Source organism: Carex rostrata, chromosome 1 (genome assembly GCF_964058835.1).
Source record: "Carex rostrata chromosome 1, lpCarRost1.2, whole genome shotgun sequence".
Lineage (NCBI taxonomy): Eukaryota > Viridiplantae > Streptophyta > Magnoliopsida > Poales > Cyperaceae > Carex > Carex rostrata.
In genome coordinates, this window is record NC_135918.1 from 10,207,292 (window position 1) to 10,223,741 (window position 16,450).

Consider the following 16,450-nt stretch of genomic DNA (forward strand, 5'->3'; position numbering starts at 1 on the left):
GATTTATGGAGATGAAATCATGTATACTTCTTCTGTTAAAATACCTTATTCTGTGTTGCTGCTCTCCCATCTTAATTTTTTTTTTAAAAACCATAATTAAAAAATAATAATTTTAGAAAACCAGCATGATTACTTTTCTTTTTTTACAAAAAACTATTAGAACTAAAATGCCATTTCAGCCCGCCGTTTTTTTCATGATTGAAATGACATTCAATTCATCATGATTCCATAGTTTTTCAGAAAAAATATATTTAAATCATATTTTTAAAAATCAAGATTAATTATTAATTAATATCATATACAAATGTTTAACATTATTTTTAGTTCAAATAAGAAACCACATGATATACATATTGATTTTATTGAACTAAATCAGTAAGAAAATATAGATAAACAATTATAAATAAAAATTGCAGAAGAAAACCATTTAAGTATGGTCAAATTGTATATGAATTATTAACAAATAAGATATATGTTTATTTTTTCATATATATTAATGACTATTTGTTATTAATATTATTTTCATAACTGGAATTTTTATCTAATACATTTCCTTTCAAAAGAATAGAAATAATAAAATAAAAAACCCATTATTTACACAAGGAAAAATAATTCTGTCAAACAACTCTTTTAGTATATAAAATTTTGTTTCAGTACGAATTTATTTTCAATTAAATAAGATAATATAGATTTTATTTTTTTCGTTGAACAATGACAATATATTTTGAATGTAATTTGTACTTATTTTTTTCCAAAACTAAATGATATAAATAAGTAACAAGAAAAAAAAATATCTATGATGCAAGATTTGACATATTCAATGTTTCAAAGCCAACTAAGGTTTTTTATAGGAGAAATGTTTGCTTAGTAAATTCGTGTATCTGTACTTTTCAAATTTGAAAAAAAAATGAAACATTATTCTCAATAAGTAATAAAAAGGATATTTCCTTGGACGTTTTAGTTATGGAAATAAAAATAAATAAGCAATGATCATTAAAATAAAGAAAGTGTATCTTAAAAATTAAAATAGATATGACGTTTAGAGAATATCTAAGCAAGAACAAATTTGTCTATACAAATAAAATATTTCAATTTGTTGTGTTAATGAAAACATCAATTGTGTTAGTATCATCACTCAAGAGAGAGGACTTTGAAAAAGCCCGGTAGCTTTTACAAAGTATTAAAAACAATTTTTTTTTTTGAAGCACTCAAAGTCTTTTATTAATAATGAATTTCTATTCCGACTACATAATTTTCTAAAAGCAGTTAATTACCTAATATAGAGTATATATGTACCTCGATGAGTTCATTACAATAATAACAATAATCATAGATAGATATAGATGAACAATGAATGTCCAAGAGACAAAAAAGTTGAATTGGTCGTACCGGAAATAAAAATTGCATTTTATTATTTATTCTCTAGACAGTGACAATTGAACGTCCCTCATGTTACAATTAATTCAGCATTAAAAAGCAATGGATAAGAGCATTAGCTGGGTCTGAATCTAAGTTGAATGAACTAATTAAAGAGCATTTGAATTATTAGAATTTAAAATAAAGGCATATATCCATTAATTCTTACTTGCATGAGAGTGTTAAGTTCTTAATTTTTTTCATTTGTGCATCTCAACCTTTCATTTTGTCTTTTTTCTGTTTTATAGAAATACCTTCGTATTTTATATAATTATTTGTTATTACGAACATCATCTAATTTGTTTTATCAGTTTTGTCAAATTTAATTTTAATTTTATTATTCTAAAACACTCACATTTTATATAGACATTTTTATATAATTATTGTTCATTGTTTGTTTCATATTCATATCCTTATATTATATGTTGTTTTTTTGCATTCATTTAAGACGGATTTAATTAATTTTAAATTTTGACATCAATAATATTTACATTTGTATCGGTCTTAATATTATCCAATTAATAAAATATGAATACAGTTATGGTGGATGACACTACTCCAGGTGGGTACTTCAAGGCTTGAACTAAGATTGTAAATACATATACAAAAGCTATAGAAAATATCCTACAGAGGATATAAACGTGCATATACAAGTCTTCAAAGAGGCTAGCCACCAGATTTGATAGAAAGATATGAACAATCAATATCCAACAACAACCTATTAATTTGATAGAAAGAGAAAGAAAGAGAGAGCAAGAAGATTTCTGAGGAGGTCAAAGTCTTTGGAGATAATTTCATATTTCCTGGATCTAGAGAGGGACAATCGCTTTTTCAGTTATCTCTTTCCGCTACCAAGTATTAGATGTAATATATTATTTATTAATAATGAATTCTCACCTACATAATTTTTCTAAAAATAAATGGACTTCAGTATAATAAAAATATATTTTTTTAAATAAGAATTAATAATAGATCGATATAGATCATGAACAATGAATGTCCAACTGTATCTTGGAGAGAGACATAAAAGTTGGATTGGTTCTTTCGGGAAAAAATAGCATTTTACTATTTCTACATATAAACGATTGACTAGGATGTGAATGATACTTTTTTATTCGGTCATCCGATCTGTACTGTATTCAATAAGATGTGGTAAGTGAAACTAGAACCCCATGTTTCTAATAATATCAATGTACTTTAACTACTTTGCTACAAATACATGTTTGATATTTTTTATTAAGAAGAGGTTTTTAGAAATACTTTCATGTTTTATATAATTATTATTTATTATGAACATCAACTAATATTTTTTATCATGTTTGTTAAATTTAATTGTAATTTTATTATATCAAAACACATGCATTATATATAGATATTTTTAATAATTATTATCCATTATCTGTTTCTTATTCATATCCTTATATTATATGCAGTTTTCTTGCATTCATTTATACATATTTAAATAATTTAAAATTTTGACATCCATAATATTTACATTTGTAACGGTCTTAATATTATCCAATTAATAAAATATGGATATATGGTGTATGACACTACTCCAAGTGGGTACCTGAAGGCTTGAACTAAGATTGTAAATACATATACAAAAGCTATAGAAATTATCCTATAGAGGATAAACGTGCATATACAAGTCTTCAAAAAGGCTAGCCACCAGATTTGATAGAAAGATATGAATAATCAATATCCAACAACAACCTATTAATTTGATAGAAAGAGAAAGAAAGAGAGAGCAAGAAGAATTCTGAGGAGGTCAAAGTCTTTGGAGATAATTTCATATTTCCTGGATCTAGAGAGGGACAATCACTTTTTCAGTTATCTCTTTCCGTTACCAAGTATTAGATGTAATATATTATTTATTAATAATGAATTTTCACCTACATAATTTTTCTAAAAATAAAAGGACTTTATTATAATAAAAACATTTTTTTAAATGACAATTAATAATAGATCAATATAGATGAATAATGAATGTCCAACTGTATCTTGGAGAGAGACATAAAAGTTGGATTGGTTCTTTCGGGAAAAAATAGCATTTTACTATTTCTACATATAAACGATTGACTAAGATGTGAATGATAATTTTTAAAAATAGCATTTTAAAAAATGCCATGGCCGCATCCCCTAGAAGCGGCCACCTTTTAGGTGGCCGCATCTAGGCAAAGCGGGCTAATTTTTGGGCCGCTTCTAGGGGATGCTCGATCCAATTTACAATAAAATAAGAACTTACATATTCTCTGTAGGGCTCCCAGGTCACATACTCTGGATCATCCCTTAGATGCTCGATCTCGTGTCTCTAGTGATTATTGTTGAGTGTCCGGCCATGACCTGCCCCGACATAGGTCTTCAGATAGCATCCTCTAGAAGCGGCCATGGCCGCATCCTCTAAAAGCGGCCCAAAAATTTGCCCGCTTTCCCTAGATGCGACCACTTAAAAGGTGGCCGCTTCTAGGGGATGCGGCCATGGCATTTTTTAAATTTTTAGAAAAGCGTGGCGGTTTGGTTTATTATTTTTGGGATTATGGTATATTTAAAAAATTTGGTATATGATATGTAGTTAATTTGCTTATATATACAATGTCTTATTTATTTAAATTTTTTTATCAAATATTCCCAATAACCCTACTCTAAAGTAAAACACACTTTGAATTTGTATCCCACCGTCAGATCTGAGCAATCAAAAATATCATACCACACAATTGAAGATCAGACCTTTAAATTTGCAAGACTTTGGGGGCTTAACTTCGAAGAATGTGTTCAACTTTAACACCATCGGTTCAACCGATGGCATTTAGAAAATTGAATTAATTCTCAACCTGTTCGTCTTCCACCTTGAGCCTGCACAATACTCTCTCGACTGTTTGGGGTTTATCCAATCATCTCACCTCTTCCACTGTAGGAACAATGAGCAACTACATTAGTAATTTGTCTGACCCAATACTTGTCATAATCTTAAGGTTGCTGGCCACTCAAGAGGCAGTGTGTACATGTATACTGTCTAAGAGGTGGAACAACCTGTGGACCTCTTTATCCATCCTCAACATCAATGCGAGGGATTCGCAAGCCCAATATTCCATGGAGGGGATCATTGCTAATTTACTCGAGAAGATTACTACATATGTTCATCTTCTGGAGTTACATCTCAAGTGCGCTCTCCTGGTATAATTAATTACATCTCTCTAATTGATGCACGCGGGTGTCTAATTAAGTGTTTACAATAAAATATTGGGTACTGTAATTAAATAAATTGACCCCTAATCACATTATCAGATTCAATTTTACGTGATTGACCCACATTTATAGTTTTAAGGTCACAAATTAATTGAAGTGCTAATTTTACATGATTAATTGGCCCACATAGTTAGTTAATTTCATGGTCCTGAATTAATTGGCCCATATATATAGCTAATGAATTTATATATAGTTCAATTAATTGTTCTGACTTGTGTATATTATTATCCTAATTACATGTGTATATATATAGGAATTGCCAGTTTTGCCGGCAAGACTCCCAAAATTTGATAACTTGAAGGTTTTAACTGTTTTCATTTATATATTTACTTTTTTACAAATGGAAAGTTGGATCATAAAGAGCTGTCCCAACTTAACAAGGCTCACAGTAGTACAACATAAGAATTGTGTAAGTATATATATAGTTTTCCAATTTAATTAAGATATATATAGCTTCCATGTTGTAAGTTAAATTAAGGATCTACTTATCAATTGATAATTATTAATTTAATTTGTTGCAGCACAGTTATGCTCTGCCATGGCCAGTTGAGGTCAAGTACTGGAGGTTTGATTTTATGGTGTGGCGAGTGATTAAATATCCGATGCTTGGTACAAGAGAATTACAAAATTTTAGGAACTTACAGCGGTTATCGCAATCTTTATTTTTCAATGGATAAAGGTGGAACATATACTTATAGTAGATGGGATTTGGGAGTTGTAGAATTACAAGCTGTGGGACTCTACCAGACTATGCATGTTGAGAAGACTTTGTTGTTATACTAGCTAGCTAGATATTTTAGGAATATATTTTGTATGGATATATATACACATATTGTGTATTTTGTGTATGCATGAATATTACTTCTAAAAAAAGTATTAATTACCCTTTTCAACATCCCCATCGATTCAAAGAAAGAACAAAGTTGGTATTGATCAAATTAATGCTGACAGCTCATCTACATCACGGATGATAAAGATCACCACATCTACACCATCGGTTTAATAGCCCAACCGATATTAAAGAGTCAATCAAAACCAACGGTTGGTTAAAAACTAACCGATGGAAAAGAGGGGGCATCAGCGCCATCGGTTTTTTAAACGCCAACCAATGATAAAAAGTTCAACGTAATTACAACGCTGCCACTCGTGACGAACGCCATCTGTGCAGAAGCACATTTGATGGTAAAAGGACGATGGCAAAAATATTTTTTGTAGTAGTGTGACTTTTGTAATAAACTAAATAAATAAGAGGACTAACTAAATTAATATGGGACAAACAACTAAATACACTATATGATAAAACACACATCAAAACAAATCATACACTAAATAGCTTCAAACAAAAAATACATTAGGCTGCATTTTCTCTGAAGTTTTTCTTGTGTTCCTCTCAAAAATATACGAATCTGCTATGTGATTAGAATAAAAAACAATGGAATTTTGAGAGTTGAAAAAAAAAAGTGTGGGCTCAGGTGGAAAGAAAAGAAGAAAAGGTAGAAAGGAGAAAGGAGGTAGAAGGGAAAGAGAAGAGGCAGACTGTCTCAGTAACAAAAAAAATTAATACGGGAGTGAAATGCCATTTTAGTCTGGTAGGGGATTGAAATGTCATTTTAGTTCGATACGGAACTGAAATGTCATTTCAGTCCAAAGATGTTTATGGATTTTTTTGTGCTTGCTGGTGTGAGTACCTGTGAAATCCAGACGGACTGAAATGTCATTTCAGTTCAGATAAAAAAAGGAGTGGACCGGCATGACATTTCAATTTTTATGGCTTTTGTAAAAAAAAAATAATCATGTTGGTTTTCTAAAATTATATTTTTTTTTTTAATTATGGTTTTTTAAAAAAAAATCCTCCCGTCCTTCCCCTTTTCATTTATTATTTTTTTATTTTTTATTTTTTGCTGAGATGTTTGAAAATGATTACGAGTTACTGCTAAAAGTGATATAAAAAATAAAAAACTTTTGATTATTTTTCTGTATGTTTACATGATTCGACTACAAATCTTATCTATAGGCAGTGGCTATTGTTAACAGTTTATTTCCGTTTGAGCAAATAGTACACATATATCCAAAATTACAGATTTTCAGTTACTACCTTCTTTCTTTTTTGAAGGTTAGTGAACAGTTACTGCTTTCTCACTTGACTCTAACAGATAATTGCTTATTGCTATATTTGGCTGAGAAAGGTTGAGTTGCAAGGCTTTCCATATTGATTGATGATGATGATAAATTGATAATAATTCTCTGTGATCAATTAGGCATCTTTTTTGTGTGTGACAATTTAACTTTGAAGTTTGAACACATGCAGAGTATCTAATAAAACATTAGATTGTACAATAACACAATAAATAACAGTCCAATCCAACTAAAACTGAAACCATTTGAGCTAACGATATTTGAGCCCAACAAAGAAACTCACACTTATATAAAAAACAATTAAGGAAAGAACCTAGCTCATTAAACAAAAGCTCAGTACGTATCCACATTCTCTTCTAAGATGAAGCAAACAAAACAGTGTCACTTGTTTCACCAAAAGAAAAGAAAAGTGAAGATGCAACCAATTTTTCATATATATTTACATCTTAAGGACTCTCCTGGTAGATCTTTGCTATAATTGGTTCGCAAATGCCCATCAGTTCTCTCAGTTTGGCCTCCGACTCGGCAGGGTCAGGAAGAAGATTATTCTCCACCCAATCTATAGCTTGCATAGTTGCACCATCTATTGCGTTCTTATTTGCAGAGTTTAGTTTTGAAGCAATTTTACTGTCTCTCATACTATTCCTCATATTATATGCATATTTCTCCAGTGCATTACGAGCATCGACCTTCTTCTTGTACTCCAAATCCTCAACCCTGAATGTCTCAGCATCCTCGATGATCTTCTTGATTTTCACCTCACTTAGCCGGCCTTCATCATTGGTCACAGTGATCTTGCTTTGTTGGCCAGATCCTATATCTTCTGCTGTGACATTTAGAATCCCATTTGCATCGATCTCAAAGCAGACATTAATTTTTGGTTCCATTTTTGGGGCAGGAGGAATTCCTGAGAGCTTAAACATGCCTAGAAGGTAGTTGTCGTTGGTTCTAGATCTCTCGCCTTCGAAGACTTTGACGAGAACACTAGATTGGTTATCACAACTGGTAGAAAAATATTTGTTCTTTTCAGTGGGTATTGTAGTATTTCTTGGTATTAAGGTAGTCATTACTCCTCCTTGGGTCTCTATACCCAGAGACAGAGGCGTAACATCAACAATAACAAGGTCAAGAATCTCCTTCTCACCGTGACCGCTTAGTTTTGCAGCTTGTAGTGCTGCCCCATATGCCACGGCCTCATCGGGATTAATGCTTTTGCAAAGCTCCTTTCCATCAAAGAGCTCTTTCAACATTTGTTGAACCACCGGGATTCGTGTAGAACCACCAACAAGCACAACTATGTCGATGGCAGTCTTGTCCATACGAGCATCCTCTAGACACTTGGTCACAAGTTCCATGCACCTTTTAAAGAGATCCATATTGAGATCCTCGAACCGAGCCTGGGTGATGTTCGAACTGAAATCAATGCCATCGTAGAGGCCAGCAACCTCCACAGTTGTTGAGACTGCAAAGGAGAGAGTCCTTTTAGCTCGCTCGCAGGCAGATCGCAACCTCCTAATGCTCCTCGGGTTGTCACTGATGTCCTTCATCATCTTCCTTTTGATCTCCTGGAGGAAGTGGTTCAACAAACGGTTGTCAAAGTCCTCTCCACCAAGGTGAGTGTCTCCAGCGGTTGCCTTGACCTTGAACACACCATGCTTGATGTTGAGTATGGAGACATCGAAGGTGCCTCCGCCAAGGTCGAAAACAAGAACATCTTTCTCTTTCTCTTCAAGTACATAAGTCAATTTGTCAAAACCATAAGCTACTGCAGCAGCAGTGGGTTCATCCATGAAGCGCATCACTTTTAGCCCTGCGATCTCAGCAGCACCCTTCGTAGCCCGTCTTTGGGAGTCATTGAAGTAGGCAGGGACAGTGACCACCGCATTCTGGACACTGCATTCGAGGAAGTTCTCTGCAATCTCCTTCATTTTTTCTAGGATCATAGCAGATAATTGCTCAGGCAGGAACTGTTTCTCCTCCCCTTTGTACTTGACTACAATCTCTGGTTTATCACCAACGCCTTGAATGACAGTAAACGGCCATAGCTTTTTGTCACTCTGGACAGTTGGGTCGGAGAAGCGCCTACCAATCAAACGCTTCATGTCTGTCTCAAAGAATGATATGTATTAGAAAATGTTGTTTCAACTAAAGAAAGAACAAGTTGATATGCCCGATCAGATCAACAAGTTCATGACTGAAATAAGTACTGACCGAATATGGTGTTGGTGGGGTTGATGTCGGCCTGGTTCTTGGCTGCGTCACCTATCAGTCTCTGGTCAGCCGTGAACGCAACACATGATGGGGTTGTACGGTTTCCTTGGTCGTTCGCAATGATCTCCACGTGCCCGTGATACCAGACTGCAACGCATGAGTATGTCGTGCCTAGATCAATCCCGATTGCCGGTACCTCCTTGCTTGATGCCATTGCTCAGATGCTTCAAACTGATTGTTTGCGTTTGTCAAAACTTATTATAATCAGACATGCATGAGAAGTTCACCAAATTTTAAATGAAAGAATATTAAGGGACCAGGCTTACCAATTAGTTAATTTTGGTACTTGGTAAGAGGGAATATTAAATAAGAAGTGCAATTATATTTTATGCCCGAGTCGTGCGTCTTAAATAGTTTTGCCAATATGTTATTCCATTTATCTATCTTTTTATAATTAATTCATTCTATTATTGAAATAGATAAATTGGTGCGGTGTCAACCATTTGGACCAAGTCCCTCCCGTCCTTCTCAGAGGACAGAGGTTATTTCCTGTGCTTAATTTACAAGTCAATATAAGTCGATGGTTCAGGAATTCCCCACAATTTCATTATATATAAATTAATATGAAGATCTCTAATTTATATAATATAATATGTTATCTTCTTTCTTCTTTAACATTAATTGTTTTTTTTATTAAAGGGTTTGTTATTCTTTTTCCGAGAATTGAATATGTATATCTCCATAAAAAAAAAAAATAATAAATCATTCCACTACACTAATTAAGCCGATTTTTTTTTAAACATTATAGCAATTACATAACGAAAGGACTGCTAGTATTCCTTTGCAAATTTTTGGCCGCTCATTTCTGTAATTTCCAATGTCTTTTATGGAGAAGACTGAAAGACACCGTCAATAAAAAATGATAAGATTTCAAATATATCTTTGTTTATCCAACTTTCTTTATGAAATAGAATTAATTAGAGAATTTCAATACAATAAATTTTTGTGTTATAAAATATCACAAACTTATTTTGTTATTTATATTTTGCAGAAATGCATAGACGTAGAATTTATCACTTTAGTTTTTATTTTATATTTAATTAAGTGGTTGTATAATTAACGCAATTTATTTGTATTTTTATTGTTATATATTTCACTATTCATTCACCTGCCTAGATTGTTATAAATAGTTTCTTTGATTTAATGAAATTGTTGGGACAATCATCAACTAACCTTAAATAAAAAAATAAAAAAAACGATCAGTTCTATACGTATTTGCATAAATTAATAACAATAAATGCAAATGCTTGTTTATTTCCGGAAAATCAGTAAAAATAAAATTTATGCATTTCTATTCTGACACCTATCCGAGGGAAAATTTATCAAATTCTCGGATGTTTGAAAACATCAAACAAAATAGTCCTTCGAATTTACTAATAAAATATTCTTGGGTGACCTAAGTTTAAACTCTCATAGGAGTAAAGCTAGCCTATTATGCTCACCAATAGAGTTTAATGACCATGAGTTGACTGCCGTCCGATCAACTTTAATATTCGAAAATAAAATAGATAGGAAAATACTTACACGGAAGAAGAAAATTTGTCAAATTAAGGTTCTCCGAAAATACTTTAATATTCGAAACTGATCTTCTTTTTCAGACTCAAAGGTTCTCCGAAAAAGGAGATCAGTTTTGATTATTAAGTAAGGTTATAAATACTGCGCTATAGCAGTTTTGAATTATAAAAGTTGTGACACTATTTCGCGTTATAGAGACGTTATATAAACATATATAGTGCCCTTTTTATTAGCCATTCCGCTATGACACGATAAACTATATTTAAAACTCTAGTATTAAGTATTAACTACCTATAGAATTTAAAAAATGTACTTCTTTGAAAAGTTAAAAATAAAAGAGGAGGGTTCAAATGCTTTCATTTTTTGTCTCCATCATGCCTCCATTTTTAAAAACTTAAATGACTCAAAGTTTAAAACTTAAATGTCAAAATAAAACCGTTAGATGTAATCTATGTTATTTTCTCTATGTGCCCATAAAAAATTATCACATTTTGATTTTGCTTTTATATGAATCAATAAGTTGAAAAATCAACGTCTAGAAATTATCCACATTTGTATACATTTTTACAAGCTCAAGATGACAATCAAAACAAAGTTGAAATGCCATAATTTTTTACATGTGCATAGATAAAATGATATAGTTCATATCCAACGGTTTTATTTTGAATTTTAAGATTTAAATTTTGAGTTATTAAAGTTTTTAAAAATAGAGGCATGATAGAGACACAAAAAATAGAGGCATTTGAACCCTCCTCAAAATAAAATATCCTCCTCTTAAATTTTTTTTGACCAAATATCCTTCTGGATTTATATTTTCCCTTCCTTCCATTTCCTCTTTTTGTCTTCCAGTACAATTTTAACATAATCCTGATGATTAATTTTGTTGTAATCTTTATAATTATATATTTTTAGAGTAGAAAACTTTAATTATTCAGTTCTTTCATAATTTTTTTTCTCAAGTTACTTTTATGCAAATTAATAATTATATAATAAAGTTAATACTAAATCCTAAAATTGAGAAGTACAAAATGATATGTTCAAATATAAAATTTCAAGTTTTTATAAATTTAAATTTTGATCTTTTGATTTCATTATTTCACCATTAGCTTAATCCTATTTTTAATTGAATTATCAAACTAGATATTGTTTTTGCAGACTCTAACAGAGCAAACATAAGTGTAATTTATGGAAATATTATACACACACACACATATTTATATATAAATAAACTAAATTTGTAAAAAAAAATGAATTACAAAATACTAAAAGTTCCATAAGAGAATTTTCGAACATTAGAAATGATATAACATTCGACATTATCAATCATGAACATTTGAAATGAATAAATGCCAAATTTTCAATTATAAAAATTTAAAATTTACATTTACAAGTTTAAATATTAAAAAGTTTGAATTATCCAAATCAATTAATTTCAATTCTAATAATATTATAGTATTGTAACTTGAATTAAAAATTACAAATTTTTTGTTTTTATACTTAATTTATAGATATTTAAAATACAAAATTAAAATACAGGAAATGAAAATTTTGAAAAATATTAATTTGTATGTAGAATTAGAAAATTGAGTATTTATTGCCGCAAAATTAAATGAGTATTAAATTCCAGAATTTTATTTATCAAGGAATGGGAGAGAAAATATGCACATACAAGGGCATTTTCTCTCAACATTTGAAAGAAGGATATTTTTGTCTTAACTTTTTAAAATGAAATGTATTTTATAAAATTGTCCAGATGTAAATGTAATCTCCTTCTTTGTAGTAATGGTGCAATGAAAAGAGGAAAAGAGAACGAGAATAAAGGAAAATTTCGATTTTGGATCTTATAAGATTTTGTTAATAAATTTAAAAGATGAGTATTTAATTTGTTTCCTGAAACAGAGGACATTTCATATTATTTCGCCTATCTGACTTAAGGGAAGCGATGTCCCCTTCAATAGTTATTTGAGTAAATTTCGCTGTAGGTCACTAAACTTTGTTATTTGTCACGAATTGGTCACTCAAGTTTGATTTATTCCTTTTGAGTCACTCAACTTTGTTATTTGTCCCAATTAAGTCCCTCTATACTTTTTCATCCAAAATTTTAACATAATATTCCTATTCCGTCCAAAAAATTAACGGAATATACTCATTCCATCCAAAATATTAACGGAATGAGTATATTCCATCCAAAATACTAACAGAATTAGCATATTCCGTTAAAATTTTGAATGGAAAAAATAGAGGGACTTGATTGGGACAAATAACAAAATTGAGTGACTCAAAAGGGACAAATCAAACTTGAGTGACCAATTCGTGACAAATAACAAAGTTTAGTGACCTACAGCGAAATTTATCCTAGTTATTTTGTTTAATATATACTTCAAGAATTTATATCCGTGAGGTAAATGTTTAAAAATGTCGGTTTGCAGATATTTCGTCAGTAATAGTGATATCTTGAAGAATAACAATTTATGTCAGTTTAACCTCGGCAAGTCATTTTTCACCATTGCGGATACTCGCATATTTGTGTATTCTTTTAATCTTCTTAATGATAACCATAGATGATTTTTGAATTAACAATATAATTAATATGTGCTGAAATGTGCTTGGAGACCAAATTTTGCATTTTTCTGAATTTTTTTACTATTTATTAAGTCACTTTGAAAATCGCTGATCCAACGGTGGCTTCTGATTTTACTGTTTTGTTAAGCTACCGTTGGATCAGCGATTTTCAAAATGGCTTAATAAATAGTAAAAAAATTCAGAAAAATATAAAATTTGGTCTCCAATCACATTTCAATATAGAGATCTAACGGTTCAGATCGACTTTTTGCATTTTCAAAATGAAAAAATGAGTTATAAGTATATGAGGGTATATGCTTATGTAAGTAGAGTAGCGAACCTCTATATATATATATATATATATATATACTTTTACCCAAATCATAAGTCGAAATCTAAATTTAAAATCCTAAAACGAGCTTAAAACCTGAATAATCAATTATATATTTATATATGATTAAAATTCAAGTGTAATACCTTTATCATGTATCAGAAATTAAATAACCGTGCACTGCGAACATTTGTGCATTACTACGGTATATTCTCTTAGAGAAAATTCATTGGTAATTTGACGACAAAGCTTATAGTGTTAATTAAGATACAAATGAATCTGTGTTCATTTAATAAAAAAATTGTTTTAGAAAACTTGAACAACAGAAATCTAACAATAAAACAATTGGTAAATTTGTAATTAGTCCCTGTCATTTACATGTGACGTCATTAATTAATTCAATTGAAGCAATGATGTCAAAATTTAGAATTCTGTAAATGTAGTTTTTCTTTATTAATTCATTTTTTAGTGGCTAAAGCCAACTAATTAACCTTTAGAAAAAATAGATATGAACTTCTAGTTCCATCAAAGCCAAGACACAAAAGCAAAAAAAGTTGTAAATATTTTGCAGTACAGCATAATAAGAAAATTGATTGCAAATTGACAACAAATCTTAATTATATATGTAGACCTTGTAATAAATTTACATATGATCAATTGGAGCACAAATAGTCTTTAGTTCCTCCATCCTTGATTCAGACTCGGCCACATCTGGAAATGGGTTATCCTCAACCCAACTTAACATCTCCTGTATCACATCTTTGATCACCATCTTCGTCGCCAATGGTAAAGTATCGGTGATGCTTATATTTTTCATGACATTATTCATACGGTAAGCATATCTCTCCAGTGAGTTTTTGGCTTCATACTTTCTACGACACTCCTCATCGTGGGCCCTGTACCTTTCGGCATCCTGAATTATTTTCTCGATCTCCTCCTCGCTTAGCCTTGCCTCTTCGTTGGTCACCGTCATCTTCTGCTTATGTCCGCTACTTCTGTCTTGCTCTGACACAGTCAGTATGCCATTGGCATCTATTTCGAAGCACACATCAAGCGTGGCCTCGCCTCTTGGAGCCGGAGTGATTCCCGTAAGGGTGAATTTGCCAAGGAGATAATTATCCTTGGTCTGGGCTCTCTCACCTTCAAACACAACACAGTTGACAGTAGTCTGGTTGTCAGCGGCAGTTGTAAACTCCTTCTCCTTCTTTGTTGGTATTGTCGTGTTCCTTGGAACCACGACGGACATTATGCCTCCCACAATTTCTATGCCAAGTGAGAGTGGAGTCACGTCTAACAGCACCAACTCTTCGACCTCTCTGTTTCCCAGACCGCTCAACTTTGCAGCTTGGACGGTGGCACCATATGCGACAGCCTCATCAGGGTTAATGCTTTTGCAAAGCTCCTTTCCATCAAAGAGCTCTTTTAACATTTGCTGAACTGTTGGAATTCGTGTAGAGCCCCCGACAAGCACCACTATGTCGATGGCAGTCTTGTCCATGTGAGCATCCTCCAGGCACTTGGTCACGAGTCCCATGCACCTGTTGAAGAGATCCATATTGAGCTCCTCGAACCGAGCCTGGGTGATGTGCGAACTAAAATCAATGCCTTCATAGAGGCCAGCGACCTCCACAGTTGTCGACGCGGCAAAGGAAAGAGTCCTTTTAGCTCGCTCGCAGGCAGATCGCAACCTCCTAATGCTCCTTGGGTTGTCACTGATGTCCTTCTTGTTCTTCCTTTTGATCTCCTGGATGAAGTGGGTCAACAAACGGTTGTCGAAGTCCTCACCACCAAGGTGAGTGTCTCCCGCGGTTGCCTTGACCTTGAACACGCCTTGCTTGATGTTGAGCACCGAGACATCGAAGGTGCCACCACCAAGGTCAAAAACCAGGACATACTTCTCTTCAAGTACATAAGTCAGTTTCTCGAAACCGTAAGCCACTGCAGCAGCGGTGGGTTCATCCATGATGCGCAACACCTTTAACCCTACGATCTCACCTGCAGCCATTGTGGCCCGTCTTTGGGAGTCATTGAAGTAGGCAGGGACAGTGACCACCGCGTTCTGAACACTGCACTCAAGGAAGTTCTCTGCGGTCTTCTTCATATTTTCAAGGATCATAGCAGATAATTGCTCTGGCAGGAACTGTTTCTCCTCTCCTTTGTACTGGACTATAATCTTTGGTTTATCACTAACACCTTTAATTACATTAAATGGCCATAGCATTCTGTCACTCTGGACAGTTGGGTCGGAGAAGCGCCTACCGATCAAACGCTTCACGTCTGTCTCGAAAAATGATATATTTAATTAAATTAAAGAAAGAGAAAGAACAAGTTAATATATATAATATATATGCTGATCATCAGATGAAACAGTAATTAATTGGGAAAAGGAGAGGACTGACCAAATATGGTGTTGATGGGGTTGCTGTCAACCTGGTTCTTGGCAGCTTCACCTATCAGCCGCTTGTCAGGCGTAAACGCAACACATGATGGGGTTGTACGGTTGCCTTGGTCGTTTGCAATAATCTCCACTCGCCCCTGGTGCCAGGCTCCAACGCATGAGTAAGTTGTACCGAGATCGATCCCAATTGCTTGTGGCTTCTTGCTTGATGCCATTGCGGAGATGCTAGCTACAAGCTGATTGCTTCCGTCTGTCAAAATTCAAAAACTTATTCTAAGACACGAGGAGTTCATCAATTTTTAAGTGAAATAAATAATTTGGTGCGGGGTCAACTATTTGGACCAAGTCCCTCCTGGCTCCTCTTCTTATCAGACTTTATGTCCTATGTGCTTAATATACAAGTCAAGTCAATGGTTCATGAATTTCCCCAGAATTTCATTATATATAAATTAATCTCAATCTCTAATTAATTTCTATAATATAATATGTTATCTTTTTTCTTAAAGGGGAATTTCACGTATACCCCTCAAAAACTTCAAAAATTTGTAACATCATATTTACCCTTCAAAATT

General features: G+C 32.7%; 2 protein-coding genes across 2 annotated transcripts; both read right to left on the reverse strand.

Annotated features, from left to right (window-relative positions):
* Positions 1 to 7,232: 7,232 nt before the first annotated feature.
* LOC144557892 (heat shock cognate 70 kDa protein-like) lies at positions 7,233 to 9,226 on the reverse strand. Its single transcript, XM_078306531.1, has 2 exons — positions 9,013 to 9,226; positions 7,233 to 8,905 (listed from the first exon to the last, which is right to left on the reverse strand). Exons 1-2 carry the CDS (start codon positions 9,224 to 9,226, stop codon positions 7,248 to 7,250), a joined length of 1,872 nt encoding a protein of 623 aa, XP_078162657.1. The 3' UTR covers positions 7,233 to 7,247.
* A 4,790-nt stretch (positions 9,227 to 14,016) lies between these two features.
* Positions 14,017 to 16,093, reverse strand: LOC144557949 (heat shock cognate 70 kDa protein-like). Its single transcript, XM_078306623.1, has 2 exons — positions 15,880 to 16,093; positions 14,017 to 15,757 (listed from the first exon to the last, which is right to left on the reverse strand). Exons 1-2 carry the CDS (start codon positions 16,091 to 16,093, stop codon positions 14,124 to 14,126), a joined length of 1,848 nt encoding a protein of 615 aa, XP_078162749.1. The 3' UTR covers positions 14,017 to 14,123.
* Positions 16,094 to 16,450: the final 357 nt, after the last annotated feature.